At 38.0% G+C, this 18,914-nt stretch overlaps 1 protein-coding gene across 1 annotated transcript; it reads left to right on the top strand.

The window, feature by feature from the left end:
• On the top strand, positions 1-18,629 carry LOC146478801 (uncharacterized). Its single transcript, XM_085112430.1, has 23 exons — positions 1-863; positions 2,191-2,912; positions 3,433-3,477; positions 5,833-5,961; positions 6,792-6,866; positions 7,789-7,895; positions 9,621-9,916; positions 10,193-10,236; positions 10,392-10,434; positions 10,602-10,669; positions 11,042-11,134; positions 11,588-11,617; positions 12,457-12,529; positions 13,466-13,608; positions 14,008-14,157; positions 14,324-14,424; positions 14,546-14,644; positions 15,849-15,917; positions 16,200-16,292; positions 16,677-16,817; positions 17,287-17,381; positions 17,866-17,919; positions 18,272-18,629. Exons 2-23 carry the CDS (start codon positions 2,745-2,747, stop codon positions 18,295-18,297), a joined length of 2,142 nt encoding a protein of 713 aa, XP_084968556.1. The 5' UTR covers positions 1-863; positions 2,191-2,744; the 3' UTR covers positions 18,298-18,629.
• The last annotated feature ends 285 nt before the right edge of the window (positions 18,630-18,914 follow it).

Below are 18,914 nucleotides of genomic sequence, written 5' to 3'. Positions count from 1 at the left end.
AGTTCGTCAGGTAATAATGATAATAATCATCATAATAAGCAACATAAGTTATGCTTTGCGGCCTATGTGGCTAATTTTAAATGCATCCATATGTCGTACACTGCACATAATAATCAGTCTTGGCAACATTGCATGTTGTTCCTTACTGTGATAGATGGACAAGTTTTGCTCCACAGAGCAGGATTCGAAAGAACTTGACAAACAGTTATTCCTGCACGTTTTCCAGCCCACCAGCCATTCCAATCATTTGCACAAAATGCAGCAGGCTCTGATCTGCATCTCATTAAGACTGGTCTCTATGGTCACCAGTTCGGCTGGTAACATTTTCAGACCTTCATACCAACTTTTTTACCTTACCTGTTGGAGCTACACATACCATAACATACCCATAGTGTATGAACAACCCTGTATGTGTTCCAGCATTCAGTTGCATTACATTAGTACAAAATATGTGATCATTTTACACCAGTCTTGCAGTAGCTGCAGTGACTATACTGCTGGACAGTAAACCACATGTTGAGAATTAGGGATGTAGGTTTGATACCTTAATATCTATGCAGCAGATTTACCTCAAGATGTCAGGTCCATGCTCATAAATCAAGACATAACAACATGTTAGATATTTCACTCCATACTGATCCGCCACTCTTCAGTATAATTTCTATTTTAGTCAGTGAAGTAAATGCATGGAAAGAGCTAACAGACAGCTTGGCTATTGATAAAATTAATTATTTTAAGGCTTCCGTTAATTACAAGAGAGGGTTGTTAGTGGAATTTTCTTCAACAGTTAAGTACGGAGAACTTTTTTATGTATGATATATGTAATTTATTACTGAAAAGCATTTTCAGGAGCTGTGATTAAGGTGGGGGTAAACGTGAATTTGAATGGGATTTTTAGAGGTTTAAAGAAGAGATAAAAGAAAGAAAATGATTTTTAAAACACCAACAGACAGTCGATAACCACGCAAGAGCACCCCAGGTTGCTAGTGGACTAACTGGGTATCCGTCTATTAATTATTAACTACAAATTCTAATTTTAAAACCTCACTAAATCTTCAATATTTCTTATTTCTCTTAATTTTACCAATCCTTCAAGAAAAACTATCTCCTCCCAAATATACCCAAAATTCACCTAAAAATTCACAAAACACCCAATAACATTGGTTTCCGTTTTAAGCAGAGAGATTTTGGATTGCTTGAAGCGTGAACGAGATATTTCCATGAAACCGATTTTAATCGGCATGAAAACGGCTTTAAGGTTTACCCCCGCCTTAAGACGAACATTTTCAAGAAATTCTTTGATGTAATCGACATCAACCTAAAAGATGTCAAGAAATCCACGAGTTCAGGACTTCTATCAGAGTTGTGAACGAAAACAGTAATTCTATGACGTTATAGGACGAAAATAAGCTTCGCACCAAAACGAGGCCATGCCTCGTGCACGTCTAGGAAAATGTGTCCCACATGGGAGGGAAAGACGCTGTCGCGTCTTATATAATGTTTTCAGCATCATCAGGCTATTGGAGCTCCCTCGGCGGGTGGACCGGTGAGGGTGGGACTCTGCAGAGACTCTGCGCCCAGTAACTCTACCCCAATGAGGGGGTAGGGGGGAGCAGAGACGGGGGAGCATTTTGCTCAAATTATTTTTCATTTTTTTTATTGTTATATTAACATGTTAAAAGGCGCGTTTTCACTTGTAACTACTTCAAATGGATGTATCTGGCACTATAAATTCGATTTAAATGTTAAGAAAGCTATGTTCTTGTCTTCCTTTAAGGTGGGGGTAAACGTGAATTTGAATGGGATTTTTAGAGGTTTGAAGAAGAGATAAAAGAAAGAAAATGATTTTTAAAACACCAACAGACAGTCGATAACCACGCAAGAGCACCCCAGGTTGCTAGTGGACTAACTGGGTATCCGTCTATTAATTATTAACTACAAATTCTAATTTTAAAACCTCACTAAATCTTCAATATTTCTTATTTCTCTTAATTTTACCAATCCTTCAAGAAAAACTATCTCCTCCCAAATATACCCAAAATTCACCTAAAAATTCACAAAACACCCAATAACATTGGTTTCCGTTTTAAGCAGAGAGATTTTGGATTGCTTGAAGCGTGAACGAGATATTTCCATGAAACCGATTTTAATCGGCATGAAAACGGCTTTAAGGTTTACCCCCGCCTTAAGGACTGGCTTGAAAGGTTTTTTTGCTATGCACATGTAAGCCACCCACACCATAACTAAGGTGCATATGTCAACTGAATGAATCATTTTTTCCATCAAAAGTGGCATATGTAGTTTAACACTGGAAGTGGAAAATATATGGCAGTAACCTGACCTGTTGCCATGCCATAATCTTAGAAATCGTTAGGCTAACAAACATAGTTGCAAAGATGTACATGTTTAGAGATTGGCCATTCATCACTTCACAAACAACTCAATAATGAAAAAACCTTCATGAGCCTTCTTAATAAAGTTTTATTAAAATTATTATTATTATTATTATTGTTTTATTTTTTTTTTTTTTTCATTTTTCTTATTATTTATCTTTCTTCTATCAACTTGAGACATTATGCAATTTTAACCCTCCCCTCCCCTGCTGTTTTTGTTGTTGCATAGCAACCGTCATCGCTAATTGGTTACATTCCCGCACAGTAGGTGCTATTTGTTTTGTGGACTGTGGAAGTAAATATTTTTACAGTGCGTAGAAACTAGGCAATTAGAAATCGATTTGATTGTGGATGATGTTTTCAAAAAGTTTACACAAAGAGTTATACGGCCCTTCCCGTATCAGCGCGAACACGGAAATCAAAGACATTCTTTTGCGCGATCATGTATTACGAAAGGGCGAGTGGCATGAAAATCTGCAGCGGAATCCGTGGACAACGTCCTTTGCCACCTCTTTTAAGGTAGGTGCTATCTATTTCGGTCTTTTCTCGAAGGGAAAATAGCACATTACAGATAAAAAACCGCGTGTTATTCCAATTTTTTTCTAAAGAGTTAGAATTCAAAGCGAGTACTTATTGACTTTGTTGACCGATAAAATCGCAATTATCAAAAGCGCTACAGGTCGCCACAGGTCAAGTATCTTAAGAGTCGAAAAATTGTTTACTGCCTCTCTTTTGTGATAAAACCCCTCCCCGCTTTAGTTCAGCTTCATTTAATATTAAATTAGGACTGTGACATGTGCGTAACCGGTTGTTTCTTCTATCAAGTTGTTCCTCGCGCATGCATAATGTTTAGCGTCCCATGCACGTATTCTCTCAGCGAGAGGTAATCCCAGTACAAGCAAAGTAAATGTGTCTTCGAACTACTGCAATTGGGTCATTATTTGTTGAGTGTCTTTAATATAACATTGAATTTGCTTTTCCGTCAAGTTCTTGCGGTACTTGAGTCACTGATTTGTTCTGTTTCTATCCGTTAACCTAGAAACCTGGCTCAGATGAAAGTGCCCAGCGTGTTAGAGATGTGCGGGTAAGTTTGCTTGATAACTAGGCCCGGCCCTACTCTTGGTAAAGTCATTCTACTACAACTTTCAAAACGGTGTGGCTGTACCGAATTGCAATTCTCATTCTCGTGTTTGCATGTGTGCTGATTTTCATGTAACTGCGGTGCCTATTACCCTCCCCCACCCCCCCATCCCTGGGACATGGTGGGGATTTGATGGAACCTCATTCAAATGTTATTGACAAACTCCCCTGATCCTGGCCTGGGACACAGTTCTGACCTTCAAATAGTCATCAAATGGACCACTGGCATCAAAATGGCTGTTAGTTGTGCAAACGTCCTTATGGCCAGTATGGAGACACAAATTGCTGGTCAAAAGCATAAACAAAAACCTACAAGTTCGGAAACAATATCTCTGTGGGACATAACCTGGTTAATAGAAACTAGGTTTATCAAACAAGCAAACTGACATCATGCACCTTTAAATATTGCAATCAAATAAATATGCTACTAAAACTACATTTCTTGCAACAATTTTGTTTAGAAAAGGCAAATGATTTAATCATGATTTAATCATGATTTAACCTTCTATATGTTCCCTTCTTCCTTTCAAGCTCCCACCACTTTATTCCCATTTTACAATCTCTTCTTTTTTTCCAGTTCCCACCACTTTTCTTCATAAGTACGTAAATTATGATCATCCGGGTGAGTGTAGTCCTGAGAAGGACTGTTTGTGGTGACTTTGACGTTTCGACAACCTGAGCAGAAGTCATCTTCAGAGTCAAGTAAATTGTGGAACGTCAGTAGGTGGTATATACGTCTCTGGTTGTTAACCTGATTGGTCAACGAAGTCCAGATGTTATTGGTCGTTTGTCAGTAAGCCGTGATGTAATTGGCTGTGAAGACTGTAAAAAGTGATTGGTGGGTTTCGATCCGTCTTTTGCTGGTCAAAAAGGTCCGCGGGTCTATTGTTAGTAAAATGTCTATTGTTTGTCTGTTTCGTTGTTGTTGTCAATAAGTCGTTTGTATGGTGCAGGTAGTTGTAGGCAGCGGTTGAGTGGCGTTTGTTCTAAGTTAGTAAACCAGCTTTCCAGAGTGAGTCGTTGATAGTAATTTGTACTCTGGTCTGTAGGTAATGCACTTGGCAGAGTCCCAGTCGATTCTGTGGCTCGTTTGTAAATGGTGCTCAGCAATGTGATTGTTGATATCACCATTTCTAGTTGCTCGTTTGTGTTCAGTAAGTCGTACGTTTAAATTTCTGCCGGTCTCACCAATATAAGTGGCCTGGCAGTTGCAGCATTTGATCTTGTAAACTGCTCCTTGTCTGCGGTTCGGTTCGTCTTTGTCCTTTACCTTCGTCGGTAGTTGTCGTAAAGTGGTTATAGGTTTGTGAGCTACACGGATATTGTACAATATCTAACAGAAGACTGATCGAAACGCACCAATCACTTTTTACAGTCTTCACAGCCAATTACCTCACGGCTTACTGACAAACAACCAATAACATCTGGACTTCGTTGACCAATCAGGTTAACAACCAGAGACGTATATACCACCTACTGACGTTCCACAATTTACTTGACTCTGAAGATGACTTCCACTCAGGTTGTCGAAACGTCGGTCAAAGTCACCACAAACAGTCCTTCTCAGGACTACACTCACCCGGATGATCATAATTTACGTACTTATGACATGACTCCTGGGTTCAAACCATTTACAACTTTTCTTCATGTTCCAGTACCCTTCTATCCCAGTCCCCTCCACTTTTTTCCTATTTTATGTTTCCTTCTTCCTTTTCGGTTCCCACCACTTTTTTCCCATTTTACAATCCCTTCTTCCTTTTAAGTCCCACCTCTTTTCCTCATGTTCCAGCTCCCTTATATCCAAGTTCCTACCACTCTTACCCCATTTTTACGTTTCCTTCTTTCTTTCTGGTTCCCGCCACTTTGTTGAACCCGTGTTGCATTCCCTTCCTTGAAATCCAGTTCCCACCACTTTGTTTCCAGGTTATGTTCCCTTCTATCCCAGTTGCCACCACTTTGTTTCCAGGTTATGTTCCCTTCTATCCCAGTTCCCTTCACTTTGTTTCCCAGGTTATATTTTCTTCTGTCCCAGTTCCCACTACTATGTTCCATGTTATGTTCCCTTCTTAGTTAATCAAGTTTCCACCACTTTGCTGCCAGTAATGTGTATATGTGAAATACAGTGGACTAAATATATAAGCGTTGTGTAGCTCACAGGAACATTTTTGTCCAGGTTACACATTCAAGGGCTATTGGTTGTAGAAGGAGAAATTCCATATCTTCTTTGTACTGTACTGGCTTATTATTTATGATCAGTATTATCAATATTTTATTGTGCTTGATCATTAATAATTTGCAGACAAATATTGCCAATTTTGTGCTGGGATCAGAAGAGGGGCCCTTACTGGCAACTACAGCTAAGGACTTTGATAACAAGCTCCAGGGAGCCCCTGAAAAAGCAGCTCCAAGCCAATCAACAAGCATTGCTGTAAGTTAACTTTTTTCAATTTACCAGTAATTACGCGGGATGCCCTGAAGGGGCATACCGTGTCTAAAAATGGGTCGATTTCTTTTTTTTTTTTTTTCTTTTTTTTTTTTCTTCCTCGTAGCTACAAATCGGTACATTAATTTATTCATTAAACTCACTCCTCTCCTACTCGGGGTGTATTGTTCTGATTGTCTTCAACAGAAGCAGCCCAATCAAAATCCATTCTTGTCGCTTACATCGCGAGGGAGGGGACCCACTCACCCCTACCTGTGTGACGTCAACGCATCATTTGATCTATTTATAAAAAACAGATTAAATTTGGCGCCATATTGTTAACATGTTCTGGACTCAAGTGTGCGGTTTTCAAACGGAAATTTCACCATTTTGAAGCGGCAAATCGAAAGAATAACTTCTAAGAAGCATTCGACATTTAAAACGGTGGAAATTGGTAAATTCCTGGCGAAGGAATCGTGCTTTGTTTGACAGTCTTAGACCACGACGCGAGACTGAAAAGAGGTCATTGAGAAGCTTATGTTATCGCAATGGAATTCCTGCAATTTCCCTTGAAACCCGGAGTAGCGTAACGCAAGGGAAACAACGTAACGCAATCGTCGTGACTCAAACTATTCCATTAGCAAGGATAGTTTTATCAATCGGCGAAGCATACAGTTGGAATAAATGAATCAGCCCCAGCATCACGCGTAATGCCAGTATAGCAGGCATCTTGTTTAAGTCCTAAAAGGGTATGAAAGCAAGGACAGAAGGCTACTTAATTTTTCATTTGTAATTTGACTGATGATTTTATAGTTATCTACTTAATTATTTTACAGGATTTTGCTCCCAAGTACATGTCTGATAAGTCATTTGGCAAATCTGGATCAATTTATGTCAACTCATTTGCAAAGGTAAATTTACCCAGCTTGACCAATCTATGAAACTGGTTATCACTGATAATATCAGTTAATAACAATCAATATCAGTTACATGTAATTGAATGATTGATATTTGAAACGTTTTATTATTGTTATGTTATAGGAGTGTGCTGGCGAATTTCTTATAATGTTTTCAAAAGGGTGGTGGCCCTTCCACTCTGTTTAGTAGATACATTCTAATGTTCACGACCCTGTACAGAAATCAACAAGAATACCAGCTGCTGTGACCCTCCCCTCCCTCGCTCCCTGTTTACTTTGTTGTCTTACAAATGTAATTTATTTCCAGTTTCTCCACTGACTGAAAGTTTTAGTTGCACATAAGCCAATGTAATTGTATGCTACCTGACAAAACGAAAAGTTTGCATTGTATGCTTTCAAAATGGAGAAAGACTCAAAGGGGATGTAATGGGGAAAATTTGTGTGAGGTGATTGTAGAGGACACTATAGCTGAAGTGGAGGAAATTCCCACACAAGAACTGCGTTCATTTGGAGTTCACCAGAGAAATGGGAAATTCAAGTATATTTAATAAATATAAATGACATGGTTACTTCTATCACATCAGACAATCCAGCTGCTGATGGGAGATATATGCAGGAATCCTAAATTGTATGATATCACCACAATTATGAACAATTTTATTAATGAGCTTTTTAAGGTAAAGGGTAAAATTGAAATGGGAATCAGCCCTCACCAGTGTACAGGTGTAATCTTTTATATTTTACTGACAACAAGAACAGGGGGGTGGGGTAGAACATTGCAACAATTATAGTTTAAAACTTATTGATACTCCCTGAACAGTGTTTTTAAATTAGTAACATGCTATTCATACACTCAATTTGATAGTTGATTTACTATTTTACATGATTTGTTATAATAATTTATTACACTTTGCAGAAAGACCAAGGATCACAAGCATCAAGTGCAAAGAACAGAGCTGAATGCCAGCAGCACACTGATGATTTGAATACAACACATTTTCAGCTTGGGACTGATGCCAATATGTAAATAAATACTTAATATTTTATTTATTTAATATCTTTGGCTATAGTTTTAATTTTTTCTTGTTTGTATTAATTTTATTAACTAAAGTTCTTTGTTTAAGTTTATTTAAATTGATTTGACATGGTTTTGCTTGCATTGGTTTCATATCTGGGATCACTGTGACAGTCAGTTGTGGTATACACAAAGACTTCCATGTCTATTATTCTAAAAGCAATTAAAAATTGTTACAATCTGCAGACACAAATGTCCTTTAACTATAAAATTATACTGCGATAAAATACTTCTTGTCAAAAACATTTTGAAAGTTAAAAACATTAAAAACCGACAATGTTTCGATGTTGAACTAAATGAAATTTTCAAGTCAAATTAGTGCTGATATGAATGTGTACAAATACTAAAAAATACAATACCTAATTAAAAATAAATAAAAGTGTTAACTAAAGAATGCTCTTAAATTTGAGAGTTTTACACGGATGGAATCGGTCTGTGTGTTGAGGCATGGATTGTCTTCTTTAATAAAAAGCATCTTGTACACAGGTATTCAAACTTTGTACCGCATTTGCGTAAGATCCAAAACTGTTTTTCATTTAGATGGCATGAGTTCCCATGGGCCTCCAAAAGGTGTTTACCAATCGCTGAGTTCTAGTGTTCAACAGTGTGCTGGAGAAGATGTCAGGCAGTATAGCCAACATAATCTGTATCACGCAGATCACATGAAAATAAATAAACCACGCATTGCTCATTAACGATTGGCGGCTTAATACTTCTTTTGGCTATATCTTGTTACAATTTCTTGCTGACGAAGATCGGTTGCATGGTAATGCCGATGTTATGACTGAGATCGTGCATTTGCCTTCTGACCGCATTAGCTGATGTTTAATGTTTGACAGGGAGACTGACTCTTACAACACGGCTGTCTTTCACTTGTTGATCCTCAACACCTGACGAAATATCACTTACAAAACTGCCAATGGCAGACCTTATGTAGGCAACAGGATATTGAAGACGAACAAAGATGGCATGATTTATCGCATTCTTCATTGAAAGCTTCAGTAGTTGTAGGAGATAGGGCATGTGCGCGTTGGATCATTGTTTTCAGCTAACAAATGTCATTAACACCTAAGAAAGACTAAAAGAGCTAAATAAACACTGAATGAATGGAGTGCTTTGAGTAATGTTGTTGGTTTTAGAACAGCAAACACTGAGGTTCCTTCTCTTTTTTTTGGGGGGGGGGGGGCAGAATATATATGGGATGTTTGGGCAACATGTTATGAGGATACAGGGTATTGATAAAAGAGAATTAGGGAAATAAATCACTTGGATCTGCAATGATACAGGTGATAGTAAAGTATATTTTAGAATAATATACACAACATATGCAGACTGCACTTATGTGGCACCACAATAATGGAAATCCAGATCAACAGTGTGCAAAATATGACTGATGACACTACATAGAAATTACACTTTTTAATGCTTTTTGCCCAGCTGTACTTTTCACTGTGTAATTTGTGTTAGTTATTTTAATCTTTTAGTGTGAAATACCTGTAAACTAGCTGGTGAGCCTAGCTTGCTGGTCTCACAAAAGCTAAGCGTATTTTCACAATAAACTGCTATCTATCTAACTGCTATCTATCTGTGTCAGTAATTTTCATTGATATCTGCTTCAGGACTAAATTATATATTAAAGTTATAAATTTTATTTAAATCCATTGATGTTACAGATATGGCACTGAAACAATGTCTTCTTACAAGGACAAGTTAGGATGGTCTCCAGAAAAACCTGGTTCTATTAACTTGGGTTCCAAGGCAGCAGTAGAGACTCATAAATCAAGTGTGTTTAGGAAAGGAGACTGGAATGTAGCAAAGCCACACCTTGTACAGCATTCAGTTACACGCAGTGACTTCCACATTAAACCATTTACTGCTGATGCTGATGAATGCAGTGGCAAAATGGAGCAAGAAAGAGAGAATGTTGATTCAGAAAAAGAAACAGAACAACCTTCTGTTGCTCCTAAAGGTAGTTTTTGTCGTGCTTTGTAGAATATTGTGAAGCACTTTCTTGGCTATCCTCGTTATACAATAAAGCCTGTTACAAAATTAGTTACCAACAAAGTATAAAGACTCATGATTAGACTGTTCCTTGAAAAGAAACACAATCATTTTATTTGTTATTTATGGGATTTTTAAGCAATGGACTATTGATCAAACTTTTTAAGCACTTCTTTTAATTCTTGCAAATTTTTACGTCAGATCTTTGGTATGTTATATTTTTTGTTTTGTATCCAATTTGCAGATAATCCCAACCATCCCTACTATCAGCGCAGCACCCACTTTGTGGTAAGTATTATTGCTGTATAAGTGATGCAGATGTTTCAACTTGCTAAGTAAGTAAGTAATATACTAAATGATGATTTATCATAGTAAAACATACAGTCCTCTTAGTGATGTTAAAGGTAAAATTGTTTTTAGATCTTTCTTTCTGCTTGTTGCAGCTAGGAACCAACACAGATGAAAGAAGCTCATTGTATTTCAAAGGTAAAATAAATGGCTTGAAACTGATTATTTTATCATGATGAACATGCGTCCTTCGAATCTGGTGCTTTGATTCATTCTGATGACTTGGTTAGTCATCTGACTAGTTGACCCTTCACGGCCTAGTTTTATTTTCTCTTTGTTTTTATGCTATTTTCTTTTCCCTACAGATTTCATGCTTGGTAAGCATGAGTGCTTGTCCAAACCATTGCCAGCTCCACCTCCAATCTCATCTAAGGTAACTTTTGATGTGGAGATTTTGCCTCCATAAGATGGATAGTTGTCTTATTTTTCACTCCCAATGTTTTTATAATGATTCCAGCTTTTAACTCACCACCTGTACTGAAATGAAATTTATTGCCATGCACAATACTTTCATCTTTTTTGTGTTTTTTGCTTTACAAGGTTGGTGGACCTTTAAATTGATTAATGACAACTAACAACCTGATACAGTTTCCAAATGCATTTAAGAAAAATTTACAAATTTAATATCGTTAAAGAATTTCATATTAATAATAAAATATTGCTTCCCATTTTTCTGTATTTTTGTGTAATTATTAATTTTGCAATGTCTAATTTAATATTAATTAGTTGAATCTGACTACTATAGGTTCTTCCAAATCTTGAAGACTGCTTGCCCTTGCGCTCAACAAACACAGCGGATTTTGTGGATCATAAGACTCGAGTCCAGGAAATTGGTCAGGTAAATATCATACATCATAGATTGAATTGTTAGATAGCATTTAATTCATTGTAGCATTTGTAAAATTTTTGAGAGGTTCAGATGCATTCCCTTTAACAAATATTATATAAAAGGCTGGTTCAAATTATGATGTGCCATACCCCTATTTGCCACCCATATAATGTTTTTGTGATTGCCATATTTGTTGCAGGAGAACAATCTTCCCTTAGTGGGGGCCTTAATATCCATTGTGTAAGAATTTGTGCTTACAGTAGTTGCTATATCAATGCTGCTTTCCTCTTTGTTAGACAGATTGTGACGATGATGATAATGATGATGATAATGATAATAATTATCTAAATATGTCTTCATATTCAATCAGTGAAATGCATATCAACCATTAAAAACTTGCGAGCACTAGTCTGACATTCTCAATTGATAAACAGTTTTTTTACTTTTTTTTTTTAATTTTAGAGAAGAACTACTGAAACAACATTAAATCGGGTATGTGAAATCTATTTTTCTACATCTACAGTCAGTGTTGTAAGTCACTGCGACAACCTTCCCCTTTCCCCTGGTCTGGTGTTTGTTGACCAATGAAGGGTTTCATTTAGATTTTGAACAGTTTGGTAAGAGGTTAGTGCACCTGGAAAACTTGGATATAAGTCCTTTGTAAAAAAATGTCAAAGAAAATGTTGAAGGTAGCCAGGTGAAAGTTTGTGTTCACAGATGGCTTATCTGCATGGTGCCCAGCTCTTACTCCCTGGGTGGGGGGTTACTTCCTTATAAGAGGCTAATGAGGATGTGCCGCTGGATGGGGTCGCATTTTTATGACTGGATTGACTAGAATGGGGTTGCATTTTCAATAGTGTTACTAGAATAGGGTCGCACATTTTCGGATTTTTGGGGTAAGAAAATTCTATTAAGTAGGGATTCAAAATGGTCAGAAAGTTGTTTATTAAATGTAACAATCACCTCGCATTACATTCCTTTCTTGAAAGTAGATGCATAAATAGAAAGTGACTTAGTTGGGATCGCGAAAATTACGTTTTCCCAAAAAGAGACTAAGATGGGGTCTATAACTGGCCACAAAATAGACTACAATGGGGCAGGGGCTCTGAGAGGCGAGCGGCACATACCCAGCAAAACTGAACCCAAGTACTAGTATCCCCCCCCCCCCCCCCCACCCCCAACAGTGAGTAATTAATCAAGGTAGGGAGAATTGCTTTGAAAACTTTAAACTTAGTTTTCCAAAATTTTTGTGCAAAAATGTAATTTCCAAAAGTGTAATTGGGAACTCTCGGATCTGTGGATGTTTTTAATGATTATCTCTATACATGTAGGAACGTCATAATACTGTGGCTGTTGTGTTAACCTGTGATGCAAGACGTCATGCTGGAGACAGGCAAGCATCAAGTAAGTCAATGATTTGAAGCTTACAATGTTGTGAAAGTGAGCTGTGTTCCTAGTCAGATGTTGGTGTGAGGTTGCTGTTTTTTTTTCTTTCACTTTTTTGTACCATTTCTATTCAGTAAGCACTAATTATATGCGAACTTCCATCTGTCATGTCTGTCTCATACAGAATACATGTGGCCAGTTTTCACTTATCCAGCTGTATGTGAAATCAATACAGATCTGTGTGTCTAACATGACAGTGTGTGAGATGACATTGTGAACCATGGACGTGTGTGACATGGCTGTGTGATGTAACAGTGTGACATTACAGATGTGACTGTCTGATGTAACAGTGTGTGAGGTAACATTGTGAACCATGGAAGTGTGTGACATGGCTGTGTGATGTGACAGCGCCGTGACGTTACAGTCTGTGATGTGACTGTCTGATGTAACAGTGTGTGAGGTAACATAGTGAACCATGGAAGTGTGTGACATGGCTGTGTGATGTGACAGTGTGATGTTACAGTCTGTGATGTGACTGTCTGATGTAACAGTGTGTGAGGTAACATTGTGAACCATGGAAGTGTGTGACATGGCTGTGTGATGTGACAGTGTGACGTTACAGTCTGTGATGTGACTGTCTGATGTAACAGTGTGTGAGGTAACATAGTGAACCATGGAAGTGTGTGACATGGCTGTGTGATGTGACAGTGTGACGTTACAGTCTGTGATGTGACTGTCTGATGTAACAGTGTGTGAGGTAACATAGTGAACCATGGAAGTGTGTGACATGGCTGTGTGATGTGACAGTGTGACGTTACAGTCTGTGATGTGACTGTCTGATGTAACAGTGTGTGAGGTAACATTGTGAACCATGGAAGTGTGTGACATGGCTGTGTGATGTGACAGTGTGACATCACAGATGTGACTGTCTGATGTAACAGTGTGTTTCTTCAGTGACAGGTGCTGACTACCTACATCCATTAAACAGCAGTCAATACTTGAGCCCGCAGAAATCCCCAAGAAGTAAATATCGATATTTGGACAGTGATGGAGCCCTGCTCAGAATGCCAGTCTGGCCCAAGCCTTCTGAAACTAAGGTTGGAAGAAATCTGTGAGCAGTTGAAACTTTTGTAAGCATGAACCACCCAAAATATATGGAAAGACGTCCTTGGTTAACTTATGTTAGCTGAGGTGCAGGTTTTAGGTGAAAAAAAAGTAGAAACAGATAAATTTTAACCACTGGTAAACCAGCCATTATGCAAAAATTACAATTTTTGTAGCAATTTTTTAAAAAATTTCACCATTTGTGTCTTGTTTTCAACAACCCAGGCTCAGTTATGATACCTTGAAGGATTGGATGGCCCTCATTTGTAAGCAGCTTACAAAATGATCACTAAGAAGGGATTTGATCTCTTACATAATACAAGAATTGTGGAGTTTTTAGTAATAAAAGGATTAATCATAATAAATTATGTTGTTTGTTGTCTTTTGTACAGGAAGAATTTATTCCAATGGATGAGGTAATGACAAGTGATCCATCACTGCAGTATAAAGCCAAAAAAGCTGATTGTGATGGGCGGATACAAGACAATAAAAGCACACATTTTCAGTTTGGTTCAGACAGCGAGCGCAATTGTACTGAACAGGTTGGTAGTCTTTTGTTGCTAAAGTATTCCTTCTGATGTTTTGTGACTTATGGTGATAATGATAATGATCACAGCTGTACTGATGATGATGATGATGGTGATGATGCAGCTACACGTCTTTGTGATATTTTCTTATGATTAATTTTAAATCATTCTTTTTTATCAGCATGACCAGTTCTTGCCTCCCATTCGTCTCAATCCATCACTCCCTGCTGCTGGTAAGAGTGAAGGCGCTGCACAGAAGAAGTACTCACATGTTTATCCAAGGTTAGTTGACAGCTAAGTGTTTAGGCTTCACCCATAAACAGTTTGAATTTGGAGACTTACCTGAAAGATCCAATGTGCAGGGATGTTTAATTTATACATAATAAACTGCTTATTTTTTCAGTGAATCAGCTGAACAAGGTAGGCATAGTGTGACTACTTCCTGTCCGTTTGATGAAGTTGCAATGATTAAGAATCAGCTACAGCAGTTGAGCCAACAAAGGTAAGTTGTAATACGATAGTTGGCCCTGCAGGTCTCTGTGCTATAGCATAAATGTTCAGAGTTTGTGAGGGATTTTTTGTTTCTTGTGCATGTGTTAATGTATCAGGTCATTTTAGAGTCACTCGTACGAGTTTACATTTTATAATGCACAACCTATAACCAAGAATAAAAAAACAAAGGCAAGTGAACGCTTTTCTATTTCTCTTTTCCCCTTTATTTCGGACTCTTAAAAATACAGTCGAACCTCTTTTTGCGACCACCTCTCGTAAGCGACCACCTCTCATGAGCGACCACTTTTCCAAAATACCAAAAATTTTCATGTCAAATCACTATAGATGGAACCTCTCGTAGGCGACCACCTCTCGTAAGCGACCACCTCCCTTAAGCGACCACTCTTAGAGATGATTGTTTAAAATTTTCTATTGTTTTTAACCTCCCGAAGGCGACCACTTGACACGGCACAATCTGCTGTTTCTTTCACGGGCAGAAATTGACTGTAACATATTGGCCTCCATCATTACAGCGGATGCCGTATTACTAAAAATCCCACAGCCGGAGCTACCGGAAGTGTCTCCCGACATTGAAACAAATGATAACATATACATGCACTATGGTACACTGAAATAAACTTTAATCAGGTTGAATCCCTTATAGGAAAAAAAACTCTCTCATCTGGTAAATAGCATGCATGTACATGCAAAACCGGTGATGACTCTCTCAACCTTGTATTATTCAACAGAAAAATTGTGGCGATAAAGAACGTCAACTGGATTATGTAACACACAAACAAACGCCAAAGTTGTTGATGTGTTACGCTTGCAATGTAACATTGCAAAAATGCCGTTTACTGTTTAGTCCTAAATCAGGCAGTCTATTTAGCTAGGGTTTCGATAAGCAATGGCAAAAGCCGTTAGGTGTCTGCAATTACCATCATGTAAATTACCCGGAATTTAGACGTCCCCCCCCCCCCCCCCCCCTTTGTGGTCTAACCTCTGGTAAGCGACCACCTCCCGTAAGCGACCACATATCCTTGACATTATGGGTGGTCGCTTACGGAAGGTTCGACTGTATGCTTGTTGAATTCACCTGCAAACCCTTATGATTTGTGCAAATTTATTTGTTATATTTGCACATCAGGAGGTTGACAAACCGTCCAGTTATTTTCATGTCAATTAATTTATTGTAATTTCCATCATTTTCACAGGTATTTTAACCCACAGGATCCTATGAATATCAGCTTACGGAAAGCTTTTCTAGAGTTTGACACTAGTTTGTAAGTGCACAAGTTATCATTTTTTCTTTGTTTATTTTGTTTCTAATTCTGTTAGAGTGACAATTAATGTAAGGAGTTTATTACTTTTAGAGATGCACAACGTGTTTTACATTGAAAACACAATGTGTACGTTTAAAGCATAAATATTTTACCTGTCCGTGGAAAATTTTTATTGGGCAATTAAATAAAATTATCCAAAGGTGGTTTATTCATTGTTTGAATGAGGCCAATGACATTCATTAACTTCTTTATAATAAATTGTGACTTTTGTTTCTTATATAGAAGTGGCAGAATTTCCAAAGAAGATCTGAAAAGTGTTCTCACCAATCTTGGCATCAACATGGAACTGGAAACGTTTGAAAAACTCTTTCAAATGTAAGTGTTAAGCTTGCGAATGCAGCTGCGTCTCATTGGCCGAGAGCGATGCTGGCATTTTTCATATCCTGTTAAGAGCGAAATTGTTTCCCACTTTAAGCTCCTTTCGTTTAACAGTCGATTTAATAAGTAACTATTGCTATGCCTAAATCTCTGCACGCGAGTAGCAAGCGCGAGATGAGGGAATTATTTCTGTGATTGTAAAAAAAAAAAGCACAAGTTTTTTTCCGAGCTTAGAGCTGATTGCATGTCTTGTCTTCTTTTTCGGTCGGCTCTTCGTAGTATTTCGTTTGTTTTGACTGGCCAGACCAGAGATTTTAGACAAAGTGTTCACATTAGCCTCAGACTTTTCTTTGACTGTGTATCGCACTTTCCTTTTGTTAGGTGCAATAAATATCAGTCTGGGTATATTGACTATCAAGAATTTGCCAAGCACTTGACAAACGATCTCCATCTCAGTCGAGAAACAAAACCCTCGAGTTCATCAGTAATGAAGGCAGACTTCTGTCCACCGGAGCAAAGAAGGTAGCTTGTTATTGTGTTCATACAGACTGGGTAATTATATTTAGTTTATATTCAGAGCGTGAAAGCAAAGGAAAATCGAAGCCAGTGGTATCAGTCAAGGCTGCTTTGTCACTTTAGACTTCTGTAAAGCCTTATAATCACTTTCTTTACAAGTCCTTGTTCTTGCGATCCACAAATAAATAAATAAATAAATAAATAAATAAGTAAATAAATAACAAGGTGCGGAAAGGGGAACAAAACCAGGTCCTCTCAGAAGGAACGGCAACACCACTTTCTTTAGACGGCATGGCGATTATACCAACTCGGTCAATTAATGAGGTTATACTATCCGAACTTAGCGCAAAGGTGTCGACTTTATTTCCAATTTCGAAGATCACTTAAAGATTAGTATTACAAAACAAAAATCATTATACTGTGAAGTGTAGCATTAAGTAAGAATTTCGGTAATAGTTGAAATTTTCCTTTTCAGATTCACGTCTGCTCAGCAGCGCACTATTGAAATGTCGAGGAGGATTGCGCCTTTGTCTGTGAGCTCCCACTACTTTCACAAACATTACACGGGAGGTATGTGCTCCTTACTTTGCTGTTATTTTTTTTTATTTTAGTCCGAAATGTTCTCCCAGTGTTGAAGGTCTTAGGAACTCGGTAACAGATAATGTTGTTTTGTTCCTTGGAAGGAGCACGTAATGATTGTCTTCTAGAATACCTATAATACATTTCTTTCTACGATCCTGGCAAATATAATATTATGTCAAATTCATGATTCGTCTTGTGAGTCGAGTAGCAAACCAAGCAGTCAATCAGTTCTGTTGGTCAGACAGGCCATCAGCCATTTAAGGCAGACAGGTAGTCGCTCAGCCAGTGAAACTTGGACAGTCATTTAGCCGATTAGGCTGACAGGTATGGCCTCTGTCAATCACCGACAGTCAGTCAGACGGAAATTTAGCCGGTTACACTGGTTAGACAGACGACAGACGGGTAGGCAGTTGGTCGGTCTGTCAGTCCGTGAATCAGTCATTAATTTGTTGACGTTACGTTGTTTCGACAGCTCCTCGTTTGTCAACCACTGCTCAAGACTTCGTAAGACCCGACAGAATGCCAGGTGTGTTAACAGTAATCAGACTCCATTTTTTCTTAGATACAATTAATCCAACTAGCCTACGTGAAAGGCTGATGGGAATCACACGAGTCCCACACGCATGCGCGCCGTCCGAATTCCCCTCCTTTCTGTCTCTTTCCAGCGTCTGCCACGCAGCCTATATTCTTACTAGCTAATAGACATCCAGGTACTACGTATCTGGGGTTAAGGTTAGAGTAAGGCTTGGGGCTGTTTAAACAAATACCTTTTATGTTTTCCATGTGAATCAGTTTTAACTAACTTTTGTTTATTAAATGATGTATATATTTGATTTGTTGTTGTTGTTGTTGTTGTTTTTTTTTATATGTCAATACAGGTACCCCAGGTCTCTCGGCTCGATAGCGTTGACTCCCATTGAAGTTGCGTGATGGAAGAAAATGCCCAGCATTGACCAGCCATGTATTGCAGGAAAGTTGCATTGAGATGCAAAGAATTTTAACCACATCAAAAACCAAAGGTCCATGGATCAGATGGAGGATTCAACTTCACAACAGACATGAACAAGAATGAAACTGCTTCTTCGTGCATGTCGTTTTAGTGTTAGAAGAGAGGTTTTCGAGTAGAACTTCGTATAGCGTCTTGTGATCTTGAAAGCGATTGCAAGATTTTTATGGACACTGCAGTGAAAGGAACGTACGTTTTAGTGAGAGTGAGATAAAGTGATAATTTAGCGATTTGTCTTGTTTGCATTTATTCTTTTTAACCTAGTAGATGGTGAAACCTTTATAACAATAATAACTTTTCACTCTTGGTGTCAAACGTACTAATATCTGATACAGATACCCAGTTTGACTCTTTGGATGAAATCCCTAAGTGTAATGATTCACATGAAAGCTACTGTATGAGCAGTACTTTCTTGTGGTAATGAATGCAATTTATTGTGCTGAGCAAGGTGGTTCTAACTTTTGAGTACGTAAATGAAATCCAAAAGTTTTCAGTACACTTTTTCTTATTTGGCC

Source organism: Pavona decussata, unplaced genomic scaffold, assembly GCF_977016875.1.
Source record: "Pavona decussata unplaced genomic scaffold, jaPavDecu1.1 SCAFFOLD_64, whole genome shotgun sequence".
Lineage (NCBI taxonomy): Eukaryota > Metazoa > Cnidaria > Anthozoa > Scleractinia > Agariciidae > Pavona > Pavona decussata.
This window is presented reverse-complemented; position numbering and strand designations above follow the sequence as displayed.